This window comes from Taeniopygia guttata, chromosome 17 (assembly GCF_048771995.1).
Source record: "Taeniopygia guttata chromosome 17, bTaeGut7.mat, whole genome shotgun sequence".
In the NCBI taxonomy this organism is placed as follows: Eukaryota; Metazoa; Chordata; class Aves; order Passeriformes; family Estrildidae; genus Taeniopygia; species Taeniopygia guttata.
In genome coordinates this window covers 9,757,288-9,776,714 of record NC_133042.1, presented here as the reverse complement: position 1 = coordinate 9,776,714, position 19,427 = coordinate 9,757,288, and the positions used below count along the sequence as shown (strand labels likewise).

At 56.6% G+C, this 19,427-nt stretch overlaps 2 protein-coding genes across 7 annotated transcripts; one reads left to right on the top strand and one right to left on the bottom strand.

The window, feature by feature from the left end:
- Positions 1–100: 100 nt before the first annotated feature.
- PDCL (phosducin like) lies at positions 101–4,659 on the top strand. 5 transcript variants are annotated; one of them, XM_030286280.4, is made up of 5 exons: positions 101–211; positions 804–847; positions 1,159–1,333; positions 1,953–2,134; positions 3,022–4,659. In XM_030286280.4, the coding sequence occupies exons 3-5, from the start codon at positions 1,165–1,167 to the stop codon at positions 3,571–3,573; spliced, it is 903 nt and encodes a 300-aa protein (XP_030142140.1). In that variant the 5' UTR covers positions 101–211; positions 804–847; positions 1,159–1,164; the 3' UTR covers positions 3,574–4,659.
- Positions 4,660–7,194: 2,535 nt separating this feature from the next.
- PTGS1 (prostaglandin-endoperoxide synthase 1) lies at positions 7,195–18,410 on the bottom strand. 2 transcript variants are annotated; one of them, XM_072936711.1, is made up of 10 exons: positions 18,303–18,410; positions 13,053–13,169; positions 12,791–12,931; positions 11,934–12,077; positions 11,397–11,578; positions 11,233–11,316; positions 10,682–10,928; positions 10,112–10,398; positions 9,351–9,498; positions 7,195–9,018 (listed from the first exon to the last, which is right to left on the bottom strand). In XM_072936711.1, exons 1-10 carry the CDS (start codon positions 18,346–18,348, stop codon positions 8,663–8,665), a joined length of 1,752 nt encoding a protein of 583 aa, XP_072792812.1. In that variant the 5' UTR covers positions 18,349–18,410; the 3' UTR covers positions 7,195–8,662. The 2 variants fall into 2 exon arrangements, with proteins under 2 accessions (XP_072792812.1, XP_030142690.4); XM_030286830.4 differs by lacking the exon at positions 18,303–18,410 and adding an exon at positions 17,932–18,113.
- Positions 18,411–19,427: the final 1,017 nt, after the last annotated feature.

The window sequence follows — 19,427 nt, the reverse complement described above, 5'->3', positions numbered from 1 at the left end:
GGGAGCGGGGCCGGGGGCGCGGCCGGGGCCGGTGCCGTTCCCTGGGCGGGCGGTCCCGCGGTGCCGGTGCCGTTCCCATTCCCTGGAGGGGCGGTCCCCCGGTGCCGGTGCCGTTCCCGGGGCGGGGGCCGCAGGGCCGGGCCCGGCTCCTCCCCCGGCCGCCTCCTTCCCGCCGTGCCCCGCGCAGCGGCCCCGGAAGGCGGCAGGAGCGGTGAGGCGGCGGGGCCGGGCCGGGCCGGCGGGGCCGCTCCGCTCCGCTCGGGAAGCGCCGCTCGGTCCGGGGGTCCCGGTCCCCGCAGGATCCCGGGTCGGGGCGCGGCTCCACGGGCGGGACGGGCGCGGGGAGCGGAGCCGGTTCGCCCGGGGCCCGCGGGGATCACCGGCCCCAGGCCCGGCCCCGGTAATCCCGGGCCATCTGGCGCTGTAATCGGCTGAACCGGGGTTAGCTCCCGCGGGACCTGCAGCGTCCGGGAGCCGGGCTGTGTCCGTGGGCGGGAGCACCGGGAGCCGGGCTGTGTCCCTGGGCAGGAGCACCGGGAGCCGGGCTGTGTCCGTGGGCAGGAGCACCGGGAGCCGGGCTGTGTCCCTGGGCTGGAACACCGGGAGCCGGGCTGTGTCCGTGGGCAGGAGCACCGTGAGCCGGGCTGTGTCCCTGGGCAGGAGCACCGGGAGCCGGGCTGTGTCCCTGGGCAGGAGCACCGGGAGCCGGGCTGTCACACACACGGCCTGGGCTGGCTGGGAGACCCCTGCACTGTCAAGCCTGAGCCCACATCAACTGATTTTATTACAATTTCTTCTTCCAGGTCTTGGTAGAAGCTTGTCTCTGAAGGACTGGGAAGGAATACAGGTCAGGACACTTTAATTTGCTTAATTACATTGGTAGTTTTTCAGCTCAAATAAATTGTTGCTAAATAATGCAAATAATAGTAGCTGGAATTGGTCTGATGGAGCTGTCGAATGAGGCTCTGAGGTTTTAAACTGAGTTTTAAATTGTGGCTTAAGAATTAACCCAGGTTTTAAGAACCTTGACTGCATCGAGGGCTGTTTGAGAGTGGGCTGTGTTCTCCTGGGGTTTAAAACTGCCCTGAGGAAATAAAGGAACTTAGTGATGCAGGATTGATCAGAAATGCATCCTCTCTTTTGTTACTTTATTTTTAGAGCATAATGACTACTGCGGATGATAAATTGCTTGGTGAGAAGCTGCAGTATTATTACAGCAGCAGTGAGGGTGAGGATGAAGACAGTGAGAAGGAGGATAAAGAAGGGGAGAGCAGCATTCCTGAAAGTGTGGGTGAGGTGGAGCTCAGCAGCGATGGCAGCGCTGTCAACACAGGTATCATCATATCAGTGTACTTCTTTTGTAAATCCTTTGTTTATTGGAAATTTCGTATGTTCTTCTAAAACTCATTTTTTTAAATTAAATTCATGTGTTTATGCATATTTAAGTCAGAGGGTGATCACTTCCTGCCTGTTGTCCGACCTTATCTTTAATAGCTGTTCTTTTTTTAATGTTTGACTTCTCCTCTGAGAGAATTCAAATTCAGCATCATATCTGAAGCAGTCAGGCTTTGAATAGAAAGCTGAAACACGGCTGATTTTTTACAATTTGAGTGATAATATATCATTATTTCTGTTCTGATGAAAGCCATGCTAATAATAGGGGAACTCTTGTGGGCTGGTGGTTCTATTTCAAGAGCATAGATATTAATCTTTGGGACAATTACAAGAGTAGCCTAGTTAAATAAATTGTAGCCTTCTTATTAAAAATTTTAAAAAGTATAAACTCAAGGACATGCAAATGGCAAATGACTTATTTCAGTGTTTTGCATAGGTACAAAAACATTTATGACCGGATCACTGTTTTACTGATTTATAAGTTATTCCTTGATTGTAAATGGTAGGTAAAATTGTATTGTCTGTTTTACACGCCATGGCTCCACACTTAATGGCAGGTCCCAAGGGAGTGATCAATGACTGGCGCAGATTTAAGCAGCTGGAGACGGAGCAGCGGCAGGAGCAGCGCAGGGAGATGGAGAGGCTCATTAAGAAACTGTCCATGACCTGCAGGTCTCACTTGGATGACGAGGCTGATCAGCAGAAGCAGAAAGAGCTTCAGGAAAAAATCAATGGAAAGGTAGAGTGTCACAAAGAAATTAAAATGCCACTTAAGTATTTAACAGTTTTGTTGGCCTGTGATAACAAATAAGTGATTTAGCTGCAATACCAAAGAAGTCCAAAAGCTTTTTCCAGATTTCTCATCTGTTGATCAAGTAAGTCAACTTCAGGGGATTAATATGAAGAGTTGTACAGCAAAACTATGAATGCTGCCTCCCCTGCCTGAATCTAGGAGCCCTTATTAATTTAGTATTTAGTAAGTGGGTGTTGAGAATTCAACTCTGAGCTCCAGAAGTTGAAGACATTGGATGAAGTGAATGGTTTTAATCAGCTGGGCTGTTAACTAGCCCTGGGTTGTAGTCAGAGAAATTACTAATTTGCAGATGTATCTGTGCCTTCAGATGATGGAAGTTGGCTGTACTGTCCTGTGTCTTGAGTGATGCAGATAAGCTTATTGAAGCAAGTGAAAAGGTGTAAAATACATAAAATCCTGTTCATTTCAATTCTACGGGCACAAATGTCACAAATGTTAACTGAAAAACTAAATGAAAAGCTGATGAGAAAGAAGCTCATCTTAGGCTCCAAATCAGCACTCCCAGCTCAGTGAAAGCACGTGGCCACCATTAACCTGGATTAAAGTGGGAGCATGGAGCAGCCACTTGTGTTATTAGTGCAGCTTGTGGAAACTGGAATACCCAGGGCTGAAATCGCTGTTCCCACTGGACATGGTTTCTAATTGGATCAGAATGGAGTGTAATACACAGGGTGCTTGAGCCTTCATGGGTTGCACTTTGCTGTTATTAAAGATGAGTGACCCACATTAATCCTCTTGATTTATGTTCTCATTATGTAAGTGACCCATATAGTGGTGCAGATGTTTTTCAGGAATCTCTGTGTGTTTTTTAGATGACTTTACAGGAATACAACATGATCCACAACGATGAGGACGACGAGGAATTCTTGCAGCGCTACAGGAAGCAGCGGATGGAGGAGATGAGGCAGCAGTTGTACAGTGGGCAGCAATTCAAGCAGGTGTTTGAGATCACCAGTGGAGAAGCATTTCTGGACACCGTGGACAAGGAGCATAAGAGCACACTGATCATGATCCATATTTATGAAGATGATATCCCTGGAACTGAATCCCTGAATGGCTGCATGATCTGCCTGGCTGCTGAGTACCCAACAGTGAAATTCTGCAGAGTGAAGAGTTCACTCATTGGTGCCAGCACACGCTTCACTAACAATGCCCTGCCAGCCCTGCTGGTCTACAAGGCAGGAGAGCTCATTGGCAATTTCGTGCGCATCACTGACCAGCTTGGAGAAGATTTTTTTGCTGTAGACCTGGAGGCTTTTCTGCAGGAGTGTGGTTTGCTGCCAGAAAAAGACCTACTGCTCCTGACTTCTATACATAATCCATCTGCATGCTACAGTGAAGACAGTGATCTGGAAATAGACTGAGCCATTTATGCCAAGGGCCCGTAGGTGTAGTTGTGCTGTGGGATGTTCTTGTGCTAGGGATTGTTCTCTCTCCTCCATGCTGTGGGTATGTATTCCTCCCCTTCATGCACTTTGACTTTTGTAACAACAAATTCCTAACATTTTCTTAAATTAATTCCATATCTACAACTAAAACAGTCTCATTTCCGTGCAATTCAATTATGTTTTACTTAACACAAAGTTCTAACATGATTCAGTCAGTTTAGGAAATTGTTGCAATGTCTCAGCGTCCTTGCACGTTTCAATTGAGATGTGGCCACCAACTCCCCAAGACAAGAACTGAGACTGCAAATAAAAGAGTTTTTAACATTCAAGACTTACTAATTTGGTGCTGAACTGCACCAGTTAAAAGTGTGAGGTCCCATGTTCCATCCCACAGTTTGCAGTCTCCTTCCTGGGAGTATCTTGTTCTAACACTTGGCCTTAAATTTTTGTTCCTTTCTCGTTTCCAAATAACTACAACCCCAGGCTTCATCCTGAAAATTGCTTTTCAGCTGGAGAGAGTTCTTCTTCCCTTAACCTTCCCTGAGACATTAATGCAATTACAGCTCTTAATATATTCTTGGGTTCTAAAATACCCATCCTTGGAGTTCATAGTAGTCACTTGATCAGAAAATGAGCTCTGCCTCTTCAGAGAGACTGCTGCTACAAAGAGCTCCAACGTGTGTGCTGAGCAGCAGCAAGAATTTTGTTGGCAAAATGCAGAATTAGGACTTGAATAACCTCAGAATTTCATCCCATGCTAAAATTACTAAATCAGTGGTAAAATTCTTTTCTGTCTGCCTTCAGTAGTACTAAGTATACTGTCATTACCTAAATACATGACCCAATGTAATGCCATGTTTAATGATTAAATGGAATTGCAATTTTTATGTAAAGCACTTTGGAACACCAGGAAGAATTGCAAATGTGTCTGTGGATCCTAACAGGATCTCAATAAGAATGGATCTTGGGCTAGAAAAAGAAGAATTTCTAACTGTATCTATTTGAACTGTGTTTTAAAAAGTAGTATGAGCAGAAAAATAAATAATCTGTAATTTAAAATTACTGAGTTGGCACAGATTGTAGCTGTTTTAAGGAAACTGGCAGAAATCCAGGTTTTCAAATGTGGTGAGAGATTATTTATTTTCATCTGAGAATTGCAGGGAAAAAAAACCCTATGTAAGTTATATGGAATTAAATCATTGAGTATGGATATCAGCACATGTAAGGAAAATATCAAAGTAACTGTAACTCATATCCAGGGTGAGATTCAGTGAAGTCTGTTGTGCAGACAGGGTGCATTTTATCATCATAAATCCTGTCTTGGAGAGGGGATCAAGGCAGAACTGTCTGCTTGAGTTGCTTTGAAGTTTTATTTTTATAAAGTGCTTTTTTTTTTGCCCCCTATGGCAGCAAAACTGTAACAGGATCAAACCCTCTCCTGCTGCTGTGTGTCCAATGGCCTCGAGCAAGGTGACTCCTGGTGAGGAACCTCCTGTGCTCAGGTAGGGGAGAGGTGGTTTGCAGTGCCAGTAGCAAAAAGGAGAAGAAAAAAGGTCTGAATCCAATTAATCGTTGATCTGGAAGAATATAACAAGCACAAGGGGGTGAGGGGAGAGGAGCTGTGCCCTAACCCTGCTGCTTGTTCATGCACAGGCCACACGGCTGTGAGCAGGGAGAGGAGGCTGAGCTGGGGAAAAGCTGCTGCTGCTGCTTTTGCCCTTTCTTGAAGCCGAATTTTCAAGGAGTTCTAAAAATAGGAGTTGAAAAATCACTTGTCATGTAGGTGTGTTGCCTCTGGGAAATGTTCTCTTTTGGAAGGAGCAGGGCAGTGCAGGGAGGCAGCCAGGAATGGTGGGTGTTACAGACCCTCGTGGTGGCATCACCTGGGTTTGCTCACAGTTAATGATGTTCCAAAACAAACAGCAGAGCTTGGGCACGGAATGGGAGTGCACAAGGAAGCATGGATGGTTGCTTGGCAAGGGCAGGAATGAAATCCCAGGATGGAACTGGTGCCAGCATGGGTGCCAGGCAGCGCAGGACAAGATTTAGCTGAGGAAAGAGTACACCAAGTTTTTCTGGCCTCCCATCTGCCTGTTCTTTGTACAATGGTCAAAATGTGCCTTTGTTGAAAATCCAAACAAGGTTTCCTGTGCAGTCACTGGGCTGACTCCTGTGGCAGAGGGCAGGCTGGGGGAGTCTGGAGACTCCTTCCGAGGCGGGATTGTGTTTGTCCTTCTGCTCAGCGAATCATCGCCTCTGAGGCCACACAACCCCAGATGCATGTTTTCATTGTTGCTGCAGGAACCCAGGCAGCCCCAGCCTCCTGTCCCTGTCCATCCTCACCCCAGGCAAGCCGCAGCTGAGCTCCTCAGAGGCCTGTTTAAAAACACAGAGGATGTCCTACGAGCTGTGTTCACCAAGAGCTCCAATAGAGGGTACATCTGGCAGCACTCCCCTCTGCGCTGGCCCCAGAGCACAGCAGGGAGCCCTTGCTGTGGTTGATGATGCTGGTGGCCACACCAAACACCAGCATGTGGGTGCAAGCACTGCCTTGGATGTGGCTGTACCTTCTGCTGGACAAACTGGTGGTGGGAGTGATTTCTGCGAGCTGCCATGGCTGGAAAACCAGCACAACAAACAGAAGAGCTCAGCAGTGCTGGGCTGAGGGAAGCTCTGTGTGCAGGGCTGTGGGTGCCTGGGCTCCTGGGGGACATTTCAGTAGTGTGTTGGATGCTGTGCCTGGGGTTGGTCCTTCAAAGAAACTATTTCAAAGCTTTTCCTGCTCACAGGAGGGAGATGCTTTGCTGTCCTGGACTGCTTGGAAGAGGTGCCAGGTTTGCCAGCGGTGGCTCAGCTGAGCTATCCCAGTGGAACGCTCCTCCTTGGTGGCAGAGAGCACCCAGGGGTGTCCAGGGGGGTCCCCTGCAGTTATCAGCTGGTCCCAAAGCAGCGCTGGCAGCCGTCGATAGCCGCGGGCAAGCACAGGATGTTTGTGGTTTAACTGAAAGGAGCCGAGGCCAGAGGGGTGGGAAGGATGCTGGGGCTGGAGCAGCTCCCCGCGGGAAGGGCGGTCAGGTCACACACGGAGGTGTGAGGGGCAGGACCATGTCCTCCTCTTGCTTTGCTGCTCTGCACAGCACGGTGGGACTGGGAGCACTGGGCTGTCCATGTGCCAGGACTGGTCAGGGCCAGCCCAGGGCAGCACAGAGCAGGTGAAGCTGCCTGCTGTGCCTTCGGGGGTCCTGTTGGCCTCTCTGCCTCCCCACATCCCGTAGGAAACTAAAATCCAGATGATATCCTGCTAATGCTGTCCCATTTCTGAAGGGTTAAAGAGAGTGAGTGAGAAGCCTCGTGCCTTGGGAGTCTCTGCTTGGACGTGTTCCCTTGCTATGACGTTCTCCTACCACATCTCTGCCAAGGCCCTTTAAACCTCCCTAGTTTAAAATTCCTGTAACACCTCCCTGGGAATCCTGAAGGATGGAGTAGAGGCTCAGGAGTGCTCCCCTCCTCCAGGACAGCACAGGAAGGAGCTGCAGCTGTATGCTCTCTTACAGACAGGGGCTATTTCATGTCTACAAAACACCCAGGGCAGCCAGATTTATGTGTGGATAGTTTTTATGTGAGAAAAGTACACAATGTTGGTCTAAGCAGAGTCACCATGGAATTATAGAATATCCTGAATTGGAAGGGACCCACAAACATCATCACAGCCCAACTCCTGGCCCTGTCCAGGACAACCCCAACAATCCCACCCTGTGCCTGAGAGCATTGTCCAAACACTCTGAACTGTGGCATTTGAGCAGCACAGTGCTGGGGGGTGGCTGGAGGGGAGGAAAGTTCAAACTGCCTCAGGACACTCAGAGACCCCCATGGAAGCTTCTAAGGGGGAAATTGCTCCATTTATTGCTTCAGGTGCAGTCAGCAGTGGCCAAGCACAGTGCTGGTGGGCACAGCCAGAAATAGAGTAGTTTTTTAAAATCATTTGCTATTTTAAATGTCCTTTTTCCTGGAGCTTAACCAGGATCTGATGGGGATCAAGGCCAGTGACAGTGGCTGCCAGCTACTACATGGCTGGGCTGAGCTCTGTTTTGGGAGGAGGGCAGAAGCAGGCTCTGTGTGCTGTGAGGATGTGTTTGCTGAGCTGTTAGCAGATAATGGTGCTGATTTTGTGTGCACAGAGGTAGCCTCAGGTCAGCAGCCAGTGGCCAGGGTGAAAGCCAGCATAACACAGGAGGTCTGGGGATCTGACTTATGCTTCTCTCTGGTCTCCTCCAGGAGAGACGCTGTTTTGGTTCCTTCTCCCAGCTGTGCACGTGTGCTGAGTAGGCTTTTACAGGAGAATTGGATCAGAACAGGCTTCTGCTGCAAGCTCAGCCACTACTGGGCAGCACAAACACTGTGTCCTCCCCATCCCTTTGCATGCTGCCACCTCCTCTGCATCCCTCGGGCAGCAGGGGAGGAGGGAGTGCTCCCTGGGCTTCTGTTCTGAGCAGGAAAGAGAGTCTCCACTGGAAATAGATGTTGTGTGAAGAAAAACTGGACTCCTGGTGAGTAGGAATTGAGTCAGTGCTAGCCAGTTAACTAAAATGAAATTTTTCAGTCTTATGCTTTTCACTAATTCCAAAAATGGTTTTCAGGCATAACGTGGATGTGACCCCTCTGGAATAGGGGCTGCTGGTGGCCTGGTGCTGGGAGGCAGTGGGGATGGAAGGTGACAAAACACTGGGGAGTCCAGAGTGTCCACTGGGGAGCTCCAAAACTTGCATGTTTTGTGCAAGTTATTCACTATCAAGAGAACTGGGTCTGCTGAGAGCAGAGCTGGCAGCCACACTCCCGAGGCACTCGAGTGTTTCAGAGAGCTGGGAGCAGCCTTTCCTGGAGGGCTGGCATGGAGCACACCCAGGTGGGACCATCTCCTGTCCTGTTTCTGTTTGGCACGGGGCTGGCAGGTTCCTGCATCCCCACCATTGCTGTAGGAAGGAACAGGATCCTCAGCAGCAGGCTGGGAGCTCAGCTCAGCCTGCACCAGGGCAGGGACAGTCCCTGCCTGGGCAGCTCAGCCCTGCTAGAGCTCTGTAGATGATCCAGCAGCCCGAGGGCTGCCGTGTTCCGCAGCGGCCGGCACCTGGAACGCCACATATGGGCACTTCTTCACGTTGAGGCACACGAGCTTCTCGAGGGATGCTGTCTTCACGATCTCAAAGCCAGTAGCTCCACCAAATGTACTGGGTTTCCAGTACTCTGGGGAGCAGATGGGATTTCCAAAAAGCCCCTTCAGGGAAAATGGAGCTCCGATCTCCACCATGCTTTCCCCAAAAATGCCGTTGGGTTGGGGTTTCTCGAGCAGCAAGCCTGGGTAAAACTCCAGAGCGTCAATGTCTCCATACAGCTCCTCCAGCTCCGCTGCTTTCTCTTCCTCTCCTGCACCAAGTGAACATCAGAGTGCTTTAGCAAGAGACTCACACCTGGCAAAGGAAGAGTGGCTCCCTCACAGGCAGTGCCAAGCCTGACTTCCAGGCCAGGGGCTGTCCTCTGCACCAGTTCTCCAGCCCCCAGGAGGAAGGACGCCCTGCATCCCCTGCATCAGCCCAGTCTGCCCCACTGTGGGCCAAGAGCAGGCAGGGCTGGGACGGGCAGGAGCGGCTGCTCCAAGCCCAGTGACAGAGGGGCAGCTCATGGCCTCGTACTCACCCACGGGCACAGAGCCCCTGTGCTGCCCCAGCAAAGCCCCAGGAGCAGCACTGCAGCCCTACCTGTCAGCTCCTGGAAGGACTTGTAGGGCTTCATGCCAAACCTTTTCCGGTACTCGTTGAAGGGCTGTAGCCTCAGCTGCCGGGACTCCTGGATGACCCCAACAGCCACGTGCAGGACATTGGCATTGATGGTCTGTCCCCCACCGATCTGGAGGGGAGAGCACAAGGAGGAGCACCCATCAGGCACAAGGCAGCGCCTGCATCGGCTCCAGAGGGCCACCAAAGCATCCGTGTCCTGGGCCCCTGCTGTGACACCAGCACATCACTGCAGCAGCAAGAGGAGGGGGAGCCGCTGGGCAGTGCAAAAACCAGCTTGGAGCAGCTTGGTCAGGTCAGCCCTGCTCCCAGGGCAGGGCATAAGGCAGGAGAAGTCCCCGATGGACAGTGACCCAGTGCCTTTGCTGGACAAGAGAGATTTCAGGCTCACTGGGAGAACCCAAATGCCCAAAGGGCCTCAGGCTCAGTCTCCTCCTTTGCACAAGCAAAGAGGGTCAGGAATGGAGCCGCAATTGCTTGGAAGAAAACATCCATGCGATGGCAGCAAAGAACAGTGCCAGACGCTGCTCCAGGCCGGGCAGAGAGCTGCCGGCTTCCCCAGGCTGCTGGCACCACCGGAATGTGCCCTGCAAAGCACCGAGGGCAGGCAGCTGGGGCTGCCTGGGCCCCAGGGAGGACTCCCGATGCTGCCCTGGGCAGACTCGGTGTGACATGGGCACCACGGCATGAGCGTCCCTCCTGGGGAGGGCAGAGCAGGACCTTACCCTTCCTGCCACCTGCTTGGAAAAGGACTCCACCAGTGCCTCCACACCATAGTCCATGAGCATGGAGGTGTTGTAGAGGAACTGCTTGTAGCTGTACTCTTGTCCCTGGATGATGAAGGAGTCGGGCATCAGCCCGTGCCAGTGATAGAGCTGGTTGAACTCCACCGCGATGCGATTCCGGTACTGGAACTGTGACCCAAACAACAGCTCGGGGTCGAACTTGAGGCTCAGGTAGTACCCACTGAGGTGCTGGACGTAGTCCTCAATAACGATCTTGATGGTCTCCCCTGGGCAGGAGAAAAGAAGCAGCTGGCAGCAGCAGGAGCCACCAGCTCCGTACCTGAGATGTTATCCACATCTATCACAGCAGCCATCCACCTCCTCCTGACCATTTTGGATGGATCAAAGCCAATTTTTTTGCTATACGGACCAAAACAATCAATTCCCAGGAGGACACCAGAGGAGCTGCCTCAAAGGCAGTTTGGCCATTACCCTCAGGAAGAGGCTGGACAGCGTGTGAGTCCCTGGGGGCTGCCCGGGGGGTGGGATGGGGCGATGGTCGTTCCTCACCGATGAGGATGAGCCGCGCGGTCTGGAAGAGCTGCTCGTCGCTCCAGGTGGGGTGGTCCCGCTTGAGCAGGTCGCAGACGCGGTTGTGCTCGCGCAGCCAGAGCGTGGCGTACACGCAGAGCCCCGGCAGCAGCCCGAACACCTCCTGCCCCATCGCCAGCTGCTGCTCCTGCGGCACGCGCGACGGGTACACCATGTGAACCGGAGCCTCGGTGACCATGGGCGGGTACACCTCTCCATCCACCACCTGGGGACACGCCAGAGAGGGGGGACAGAAACATCCCAGTAAAACCTGCCCAGCCATGAGCTGTCTCCCTAAGGGCACCACATCTGCTCTCCTGCAGGAGGTGAGTGGAATGGAGACACCTCCCTCGTACAGCCCCAAACGCCCCTGCTGCCATCAGAGCAGCTGCACCCCTAAGATTGTCCCCCAGCCAGCAGCCACACAGGCCATCAGGGCTGGGCTCTGCCAAGAGCTGCCAGAGGAACATGGGCTTCAAACAACCCTGGCTCGCAGGGCTGGGATGTGTTTGAGTTGTGCTGGGCGGTACCTGGAATTTCAGCTTCCCATCTCGGAAGAGTCGCAGCTGGTGCTGCCGCTGCAGGTTGTCCCCGTACAAATGTCCCAGGTCCACCTGTGGAGAGAGCAGGGCATCAAGGCTGCTACAAGAGGCATCCCAGCACCCCCTCACTCCCAGTGCCCCCAGTCCCTCACCCCGTGCCCCAGCGCCTTGGTGAAGCCACGTCCCATCTTCCCAGATGTCTTGAAGAACTGGTGGGTGAAATGCTGGGCGAAGAAGGCAAACATCATGTTGGTGCCTCGGGGATCAGCCTCAAACTTCTGCCGCAGCAGGAACCTCTCCGCCAGGAGCTGGGGGTCAGGGAGCTGCAGCTTCCCTGCAAAGGATGGAGCTTGAAGGAAGATGCCCAGTGCCAACCCAGCCAGGTACTGGTGCTGTCTGCAGGGCTGCTGGTGGTGTCTGCTGCAGCATCAGGCACAGATTCATCCCTGCAGACACCTTGCAGCCCTCTCACACAGGCCATGGCATGCCCCAGCAGCTCAGCCTGAGCTGTCCCAGCAGCAATCCAGATGCCATCAAGCTCCTCGTGCTTGCAGAGCCAGTCTGGGCAGGACAGTGGTAGCACGTGGCACTGCCAGTGGTGCTTTGCAGATGTGCCCATGGCAGCAAAAGCTTGTCCATGACTGGGTGGGAAACACTCAGGGTATGGGTCCCCCGGACCAGCCACGTACCTTTGGTGCCCATGGGCGTGGGGCAGTTGGCTGGCACGGGCGGGAGGACGCGGGTGTAATAGCTGACGTTGGCATAGGCCTCCCAGCTGATGTAGCCGTAGTCAGAGTTGAAAGTGGGGGGGCTGGGGATGAGATTGGCACGAACTGAAAGGAGAGAGGAGGATCACCACTGGCTCTGCCCCTCAGGCTCTGCCCCTGGTCCCTGCCCACCTGCTCTGTGCTGCCAGACACACCCTGACACCCCAAAAACCAGAAAGGTACCAGTGGAGGCATGTGGGTGTCCTGGGCTTTGCTCCGAGCCTTTTAAAGGCCGCAATTCCCTGCAGAAAAGGAGGGCTCATGCTAATGTGCTAAGAGGATTCTTGGATGATGAATGAGATGACAAACCCTTAGAAATGGTGAAACCAACAGCCGGAGCCTTGTAAGCGTGTCGCTACGGCTCCAAGAGCTGGAACCTAAATATTTATGCAAAGTGATGAATATGGGGACATGAGTAACAAGGGCCATATTTCCACGGGCTGCTTTCTGTGCAGCTGTGAAACAGCTCCTTGGCCTGGGGAGTGCAGCATGCCAAGAACTGCTGGTATTTTCCAGCCAGCAGTCAGCTTGGCACAGTGTTGAGGACCCCCTACACCCCACTGCAACCTGGCTAGGCAGCTCCCCCAGGCACAGTAACGGGTGATGGAAGGACAGGGTGACAACCTTCTGGGTCTTCTGCTGAGGTGACTCAAGCCCGATGCTGACCCTGCTCGGAGGAGCTGCTCAGCATTGCTGCAGCCCCGCTATCCCCACACATCTGCCCATGCCAGGGGGTCCTCAAGTCCTGCTGAACCCCAAGACCCTCTCCAACCCCTCACCTGTCAGCACGAGCCTCATGAGTGTGTCCCTGATGAAGGTGCTGTTGATAATGTCCCAAAACCACTTGAAGTGGGTCAAGATGAAGTGGTAGAAGGCAGGACTGGGCTTCAGCAGGTTGTGGAGACGTGTCCAGAGCTCAGCTGGGGGAAACAGACCAGTCACCCTCCCTGCTGAGGAGCCAGCCCACCCACAGCCGCTGTCAGAGAGTGCTGTGGGCACAGTGCTGCACCCACGGGGCCCGATCCCGGGCCAGGCACTCACGGGAGGTGCAGTTCACCCCGTAGTAGCCGGTCCGCGTGCAGTCGCACTCGTATCCTCTCAGGCCGACCCTCACACACACCCCTTGGTTCTGGCAGGGGAAATAGCAGCAGGGATTCACTGCAGGGAAAGAGAGAGAGAGAGAAAAACATCACCACCGAGCCAGCACATCGCTGTCCCCGCTGGCTCCCGGCCCCTCCAGAGGGGTCAGCGCCCTGCGGCCGGCTCCAGCTCCGGGAGGAGCAGCAGAGCTGCAGCAGCCCAGCCCGGCCCTGCTGCGGTGGTGTCCCCCAGCCGGGGGGCTGCTGTGCCCCCGGAGCCCAGCACGGGATAAAGCAGCCGCTGCCTTAATAACAAGAGCCATTGTCAGCGCCGTTTGCTTTGGCAGGGCCCGAGCGGATGGAAAGGGCCTCCCTGGGCTCACCCGGCCCCTTCCTCCGCCACCTTCGTGCCCAGCCTGCAGGGACGAGATAAGGGCCCCTTCCAGCCCTGCCCAGGGCAGAGGCACCCCGTGGGGCAGGGAGACACCCTGGCTCCATCCACACCAAGCCTCTCCAGGCTGTCCTGGAGCAGGAAGATCCTTGTAACTCCCTCCACCATCTGCAGCCCCTCCAAGAGCAGCAAACCTCAGGGGACACAGAAACACAATCCAGGGTGGCCAGAGACTCCTCTCCCTTCCATCAGCCAAAGGAGTGCTCTGGAAATTGGGATGTTCTCTGTCACAGCTGCCTCCTGAAGTCCTCACCAGGGGCATTCTCAACTTGCCAAGCCAGGTCTGGACTGAGCCTTTGTGCCAGGAGGGAAGCCCCTAAAGCCCAGGCCCCTAAAGCCCAGGCCTCCTGGAGCACACCTGGCTTTGTCAGAGCACACTGGAGGCCACCAGCCCCAGCAGGACACACAGCACTCATGGACAAGGTGCCACCAACCCAGCACAGTGCCCAGCTCTGGAGCTGCTGCAGGAACGGGGACGGGCAGCGCACCCTGAGTGCTGAAGACACCGACGGCCTCTGCCAGCGTGCCCAGTGCCACAGCTGATGGAGGAAGGTGTCCTGAGCCCATCAGCTGCTCATGAGCTCACCAGATCCCTGCCAGACCTGCTTCAGGTTCTTCTGGAATTTGGGAACAGGTTCCATTGCTGGGGTGGTGGGATGGGAATGCAAAACAGAAACCACATTTTTTGCATAGGAAATTGCAGCTAAAAATTAACATCTTTGGAAAATAAAGGTAATTTTGTGAAGTTGCTCAGTCTCCCACCAATCACCTACTTGGGGCAGGGCAGGGAGCTCGGGGCTCAGCGGGCAGCTCTGCCGAGCTGTGCTCAGCCCTGTGGTCCTAAATCCCTCACGGCACAGGGCCCAACTTGCAAAGACATGTTCAGCTCCCAGCACTTCCATCAGGCTCCCTTTCATCTCAGGTCTTTTCATGTCTCCAGACGGGAGGCAGCAGGCAGGATCTTATTTATCTCAGACAAATTAAGGTCAGACCACCCGTTCAGATTTTTGCAAGATGGGAATTTTTGGAAAGGGGGAGGCGTTGCAGCACAGCTGGAGCATCCTCTGGGCTATTCCCACGCCGGTAGCTCCACATGTGGCTCTGCTGCAGACCCGGTAAAAGCCCCGAAGAGCAGCCCCGTGCCGTGCCCGGTGCAGCTCGGGGGCAGCCGGGCTCTTGCGGGGGCCGCAGCCGCGGGGCTGGGAGGATGCTCGGGCACAGCCGGTCCTGTCCTGTCCCGTCTCTCCGGCTGATACGGGGAGTCAGGAGCAGCTCGCTCCGCACGTCGTGCCGAGCCCTCCTCCGGGGCGGGTTTGGCAGCGGGCCGGGCCGGGCCGGGCCGGGCCGGGCCGGGCCGGGCGCCTCTCCCGCGGGTCACCGCGGTGTCAGTGCCGCCGGGGCCCGGAGGTAGGGTGGGAGCAGCGTGTTCCAGCCAAAAGGGTGGGAAGGGGCTGGAGCGTGTCCTGGCCCGCGACACCAGCCCCATCGCATCCTGAGGGAGCCTCCCTGTGCAGCAGCTCCGTGCCGCTCCACACCCCTGCCAGGAATCCTGCACCGGCCTTGCCAGGACGGCTCCAGGTACGGGAACGGCGAGCGCGGCCCCTCCGTGCCGGCAGAGCTGCCGCACACGCTCCATCACCGCTGAAAAATGCCACATTTCGGGGACAACATCCGCTCCACAAACCGCAGCCAAAGCAACCTGGGGTGAATCACGGCCGGGATGGAGCCAGGCTCACTCGCTCGGCCGTGGTCCCACTGCTGCAGCCTTTGAAGACGATGGAACGCTTACGCACTTGTTTTTCTGATCCAGGATGGTTTCTCGGGCCCACAAACTATTCACAGCACACACACCACAGCCAGATTGTCATCTGCAACCACTTCTGGCAGCACCACGAGCAGGAGCATGGTGCCAGGGCCACAGCTGTGATCCACGCGGGCTCAGGGATGCTCCCCCTGCACCTGAGCCAGGCTGCCTGCCCGGGATGGGCTGCAGGGTGACAGCCCCAGGGCTCTCCTGTGGCTGCTGGCTTCACTCCGCAGCCCGGGCTGGCTCTCTGTGAGCCCCACTGAGGCGGGGATGTGCTGGAGGAGCACATGAATGCAAAGCAGCCATGCCAGAGGTGTCACCTGCCTCCACACAACAAACCCTGTGCCCAACCCGCCCCATGGCTGGGGCTTGGGCACATGGTGATTTTGGGGTGCTGCCACTGCTCCTGTCTGGCAGTGTGAGTTGTGCAGTGGCTGCTGAGAGGACAGTTAGGTTTACTTTGCAAGAATGTTTGAACAAAACTACACCCCTGAAGGCAAGTTAGCAGCCAAGGGCAATATCTGCAGGGAAAACTGAGAAACACCTTGGGACCAGCCTGGCTCTGCTCACAGCCAGAGGAAAAGTCTACAGAGAACAAATACCATGGCTCAGGGCCAAGGTGCAGCCAGTGAGGAGTCAAGTAGAGTGCTCTGAGCAGCAAACATCCAGAGAGCAGGAGATCCCAGCCTCAGCCCAACATCCTGTTATTTGGTCTTCGAGAGCAGATCCGAGGACTAGATTAGGGCTGTGGTCCTCCTGGTGCAAACCTGGGGAGGAGCAGAGCTCAGACACTCTGCTGACAGCACCTCGGGGCACAGCACAGTTCCCCTAATTTCTCAATCAGATATCTCCTTCCCTAATTAAGGCTTGGAAAAAAAAGCTGTCTTTTCATGTATAACATGTATCCCAGGTATTTTTTTTTCCCACACACAATGAAATTTGCTTTGATCGTGCTGTGCAGCAATCAGCTCCAGGGCTGCACCATTCTAGCATTGCATCTGACCCAGCTGCTTCAGGCATGTGGGTCCTCAGCATGTCCCCAGGGCCTGTTCTGAGATCAGCAGGATGCACAGATGCTGGCCCCAGCTGTCCTCAGCTCCCAGAGGAACTTTTCAGGAAGATAACACACATGTAAAGAGATGGCCAAGCCAGAGAAGGAGCAGCACAGAGGCTGTCCCTTGTCTGTCCCCACCACCTGTGGTCCAGCCCAGCCAGTGACAGCCAGGTCCATCCCCTGGGGGCTCTCCTTTCAGCAGATGTGGCTGATATGCCCTGCAGTGGGGTGCCTGCCACCTCCCCAGCCACACCGGGGTCACTCAGCATTGGGGTCACCCAGCCCCACTGTTTCTGGTGGCTGGACCTGTCACATCCTGCCAGGTCACACCGCCGCTCCTGGAGTCCCCTGCAGAACTGACAGGGCTGCCCTCTGCACGGCCACGGGATCCGTGCAGCCATGGGTCATGTCCCCTTTCTGAAACGGGAAAATCTGCACCTTGAGGTCACTGCTTTTGCAGAGGACCAGCTGCTCCAGCACAGGGAAGTCCCTGCTCTCCTGGCAGGATGGGGTGGGAAGCGGGGCAGGCAGTGGGAAGGGTAACACCCCCTGCTCTGCACCAGCTCTGCTCAGCCCAAACCCACTCGCTTTGGGTCACTCCTGCCATGGTCCCGCTCCCCCTGCGATGGGGGTTCCTGCTGCACTCCACATGTCCAGCCTGCACTGTAGGGGTGGGGACAGAGCTGATGGGCTTTGGGAAGGGGTTTTACTTAACCACGATCCATGGGTGCCTGCTATAATCAGCATTATTCCTGACATCTTCTGGTGTGCCTGCGGTTGGGCAGCACGTGGTGAACTCCTGCAGCACATGGGCATGGGAACGCAAGGATGGCTGAGGCCACCAGAGCCATCCCTGCTGCTCCCAGCCCTCCCCCTCACTCCCAGCCGCAGTGTCACCAGGTGCGGGTCTGGGGACAGCGGCAGGGCCCTGGCTGCCGGCACGGAGGGGCATTGTCCCCCTCTCCTTGGAGCAGCCCCGGCGCTGCCCCTCAGCCCGGCCCGGGGTGGCCGCGGTCCTGGCCGGGCTCCAGCCCTGCCGTGTGTTCCCGGCCGCCTCGGGCCGGCGATGGCTCTGCCCGGGCCCTGCGTGTGGTCCCTCCGCGGGAGGCGGACGGGAAGTTTGTTCTACCCGGGCGCTTTCGCTCCCGGCCGGGCGTGACGGGCCGAAACCTGCGGGCACCCTGACCCGGGCGGTGGCCACGGGGCTCCTGCCAGCCGCCCCTGCCCACCCTGCCCACCCTCCGCCCCGCACGCGGGGGGCACCGGCGGGAGAGGACGAGCCGGGGGTGACGAGCGCGATCCCGCCCGGGACCCGCCGGAGCGCGGCGCGGTCCCGCAGCGCCCGCCCCGCAGCGCCCTCCGGTTCCCCGGGACTCCCGGGGAACCCTGCGGGACCAGGTCCCCTCGCGGCCCCCGGTGGCGAATGTCCCTTGTTCGGGATGTCACCGCTCCAGCGGTACCGACTCCCCCGCCTCTCCCTCCCTCCCTCCCTCCCTCCCTCCCTCCCGGTGCGGTCCCGCCCCGCGTACCGGAGCCGGTGCCGGCGGCGCTCCCGGCGGCGCAGAACAGCACGGCGTGAGCGAGCAGCAGCCGAAGCCCCGCGGCCGGCGGGGCCCGGGCCCGGCACCCACCGCCCATGGCGAGAGGCAGCTCCGCCGCGTCCGCCGTCGCACCCGCCGTGGCCCCGCCGCCCCCGCCCCCGCCGCGCTGCCGCCCGCCCCCGACGGGACGGGACGGGACGGGACGGGGCCGCCTCCGCCAGCCCGGCCCGCCGGGGACTGCCCCAGCTGCGCTCCCCTCCCCTGGTCCGCTTGGCCACCCCTGCATCCCCAGCCGTGCCCCGACCCGTGGCTGGCCCGGGAACCCCAAATGCCTCGTTTCCCTCCCAGTTCCCACCTACCCGAACATCTCCGTACCCAGCTTGTGGTCTCCACATCCTGCCGCATCCCCACACCCACGCCCTTGTTCCCACGTCCCCCTACATCCCAATTCACACCCCAATTCCAGGTCCCCCAGGACTCCGTGCCCGTGGCTCCGTGGCTCAGCTCCTCTGACTGGCAGTGCCCGGTTGTGCCAGGAGCCCTGGGCAGCCGCCAGCGGCCAGAAAAGCTGAGGTTATCGGTGAAACCATCGCTGGGTGTTCCCTGCGGATGCTTTGTTCCCAGCACCAGCCGCTGGCAGCAGGACAGGATTCAGCCAGCTCTGCCCAGCAGGCACCAGCCACCCCACAGGAATCGTGTGGGGCTGGGAGAGGCTCGGCGTGGCTCTGGGGTAGTGAGAGCATGGAGAGCTGCAGACCTGGCTGGGATGTCCCCAGACTGGTGGAACCCAGAGCTCAGAGCCTGCTGACCCTGTGCTGTGCTGTGGAAGCAGCGGAGACCCCAGTGCAGGCCTGGCTGTGTGAGAGGATTATCTCGGGTTTTGCCGAGCTGCAGGAAGCCCTGGCGGGCTGGGGGAGCGCAGTTCCTGCCTGGATCCCGCCTGATTCCTCTGCGGGGTTTCAGCAGCTGGGAGGGAGCGTCCTCACAGGGGAAGTGGCTTTCACAGGTGTCCAAAAATGAACAGGGGCCTCAGATCCAGCTTCAGCAGGCAAATGCAGCAGCCATGACATAAACATGAGCTCAGTGGGCTCTCGATGCGCTCACGCAGGGTGGGGACGCTGCCTCTGCTCCCACTGACGAGCTCACACAGCGAATGGGGCCACGTTTTACTCTGTGTGTGCAGCTGGTGCACTCAGCGTGTGCCGGGGCCACGGCTGCTCCTGCCCCCTGCCCCTGCCAGCCTCCTCGGGGTGTCACAGCCCCAAGGAAGGCAGTGTGTTTTTCCCCTCCGTTCCCTCTTGCAGCACCACCAGCCCCAGCTCTGGCCTGTCCCCCTCCTGTCCTGCAGCCGGTGCTTGACTCTGCTGACCGCACACGTGTGACCCGGCACGGCCTGAGCCCGTCCCGCTGCGGGCCAGCCCGGCTGCCCTCGGGGATGTCCCGCTCCAGCAGCGCTCCTTCTCGCTGCCCCCTCCTTTCCCTCT

Bases quoted from the DNA above. Each gene is read 5' to 3' on its own strand.
- PTGS1 (XM_030286830.4), bottom strand. From the start codon at position 18,040: ATGGGCGGTGGGTGCCGGGCCCGGGCCCCGCCGGCCGCGGGGCTTCGG. The intron at 11,579-11,933 runs GTACGTGGCTGG...CATCCTTTGCAG, and splicing joins CACGCCCATGGGCACCAAAG to GGAAGCTGCAGCTCCCTGAC. The intron at 10,399-10,681 runs GTGAGGAACGAC...TCTCCTGCCCAG, and splicing joins CGCGCGGCTCATCCTCATCG to GGGAGACCATCAAGATCGTT.
- PDCL (XM_030286280.4), top strand. From the start codon at position 1,165: ATGACTACTGCGGATGATAAATTGCTTGGTGAGAAGCTGCAGTATTAT. The intron at 1,334-1,952 runs GTATCATCATAT...ACTTAATGGCAG, and splicing joins TGGCAGCGCTGTCAACACAG to GTCCCAAGGGAGTGATCAAT. The intron at 2,135-3,021 runs GTAGAGTGTCAC...TGTGTTTTTTAG, and splicing joins AGGAAAAAATCAATGGAAAG to ATGACTTTACAGGAATACAA.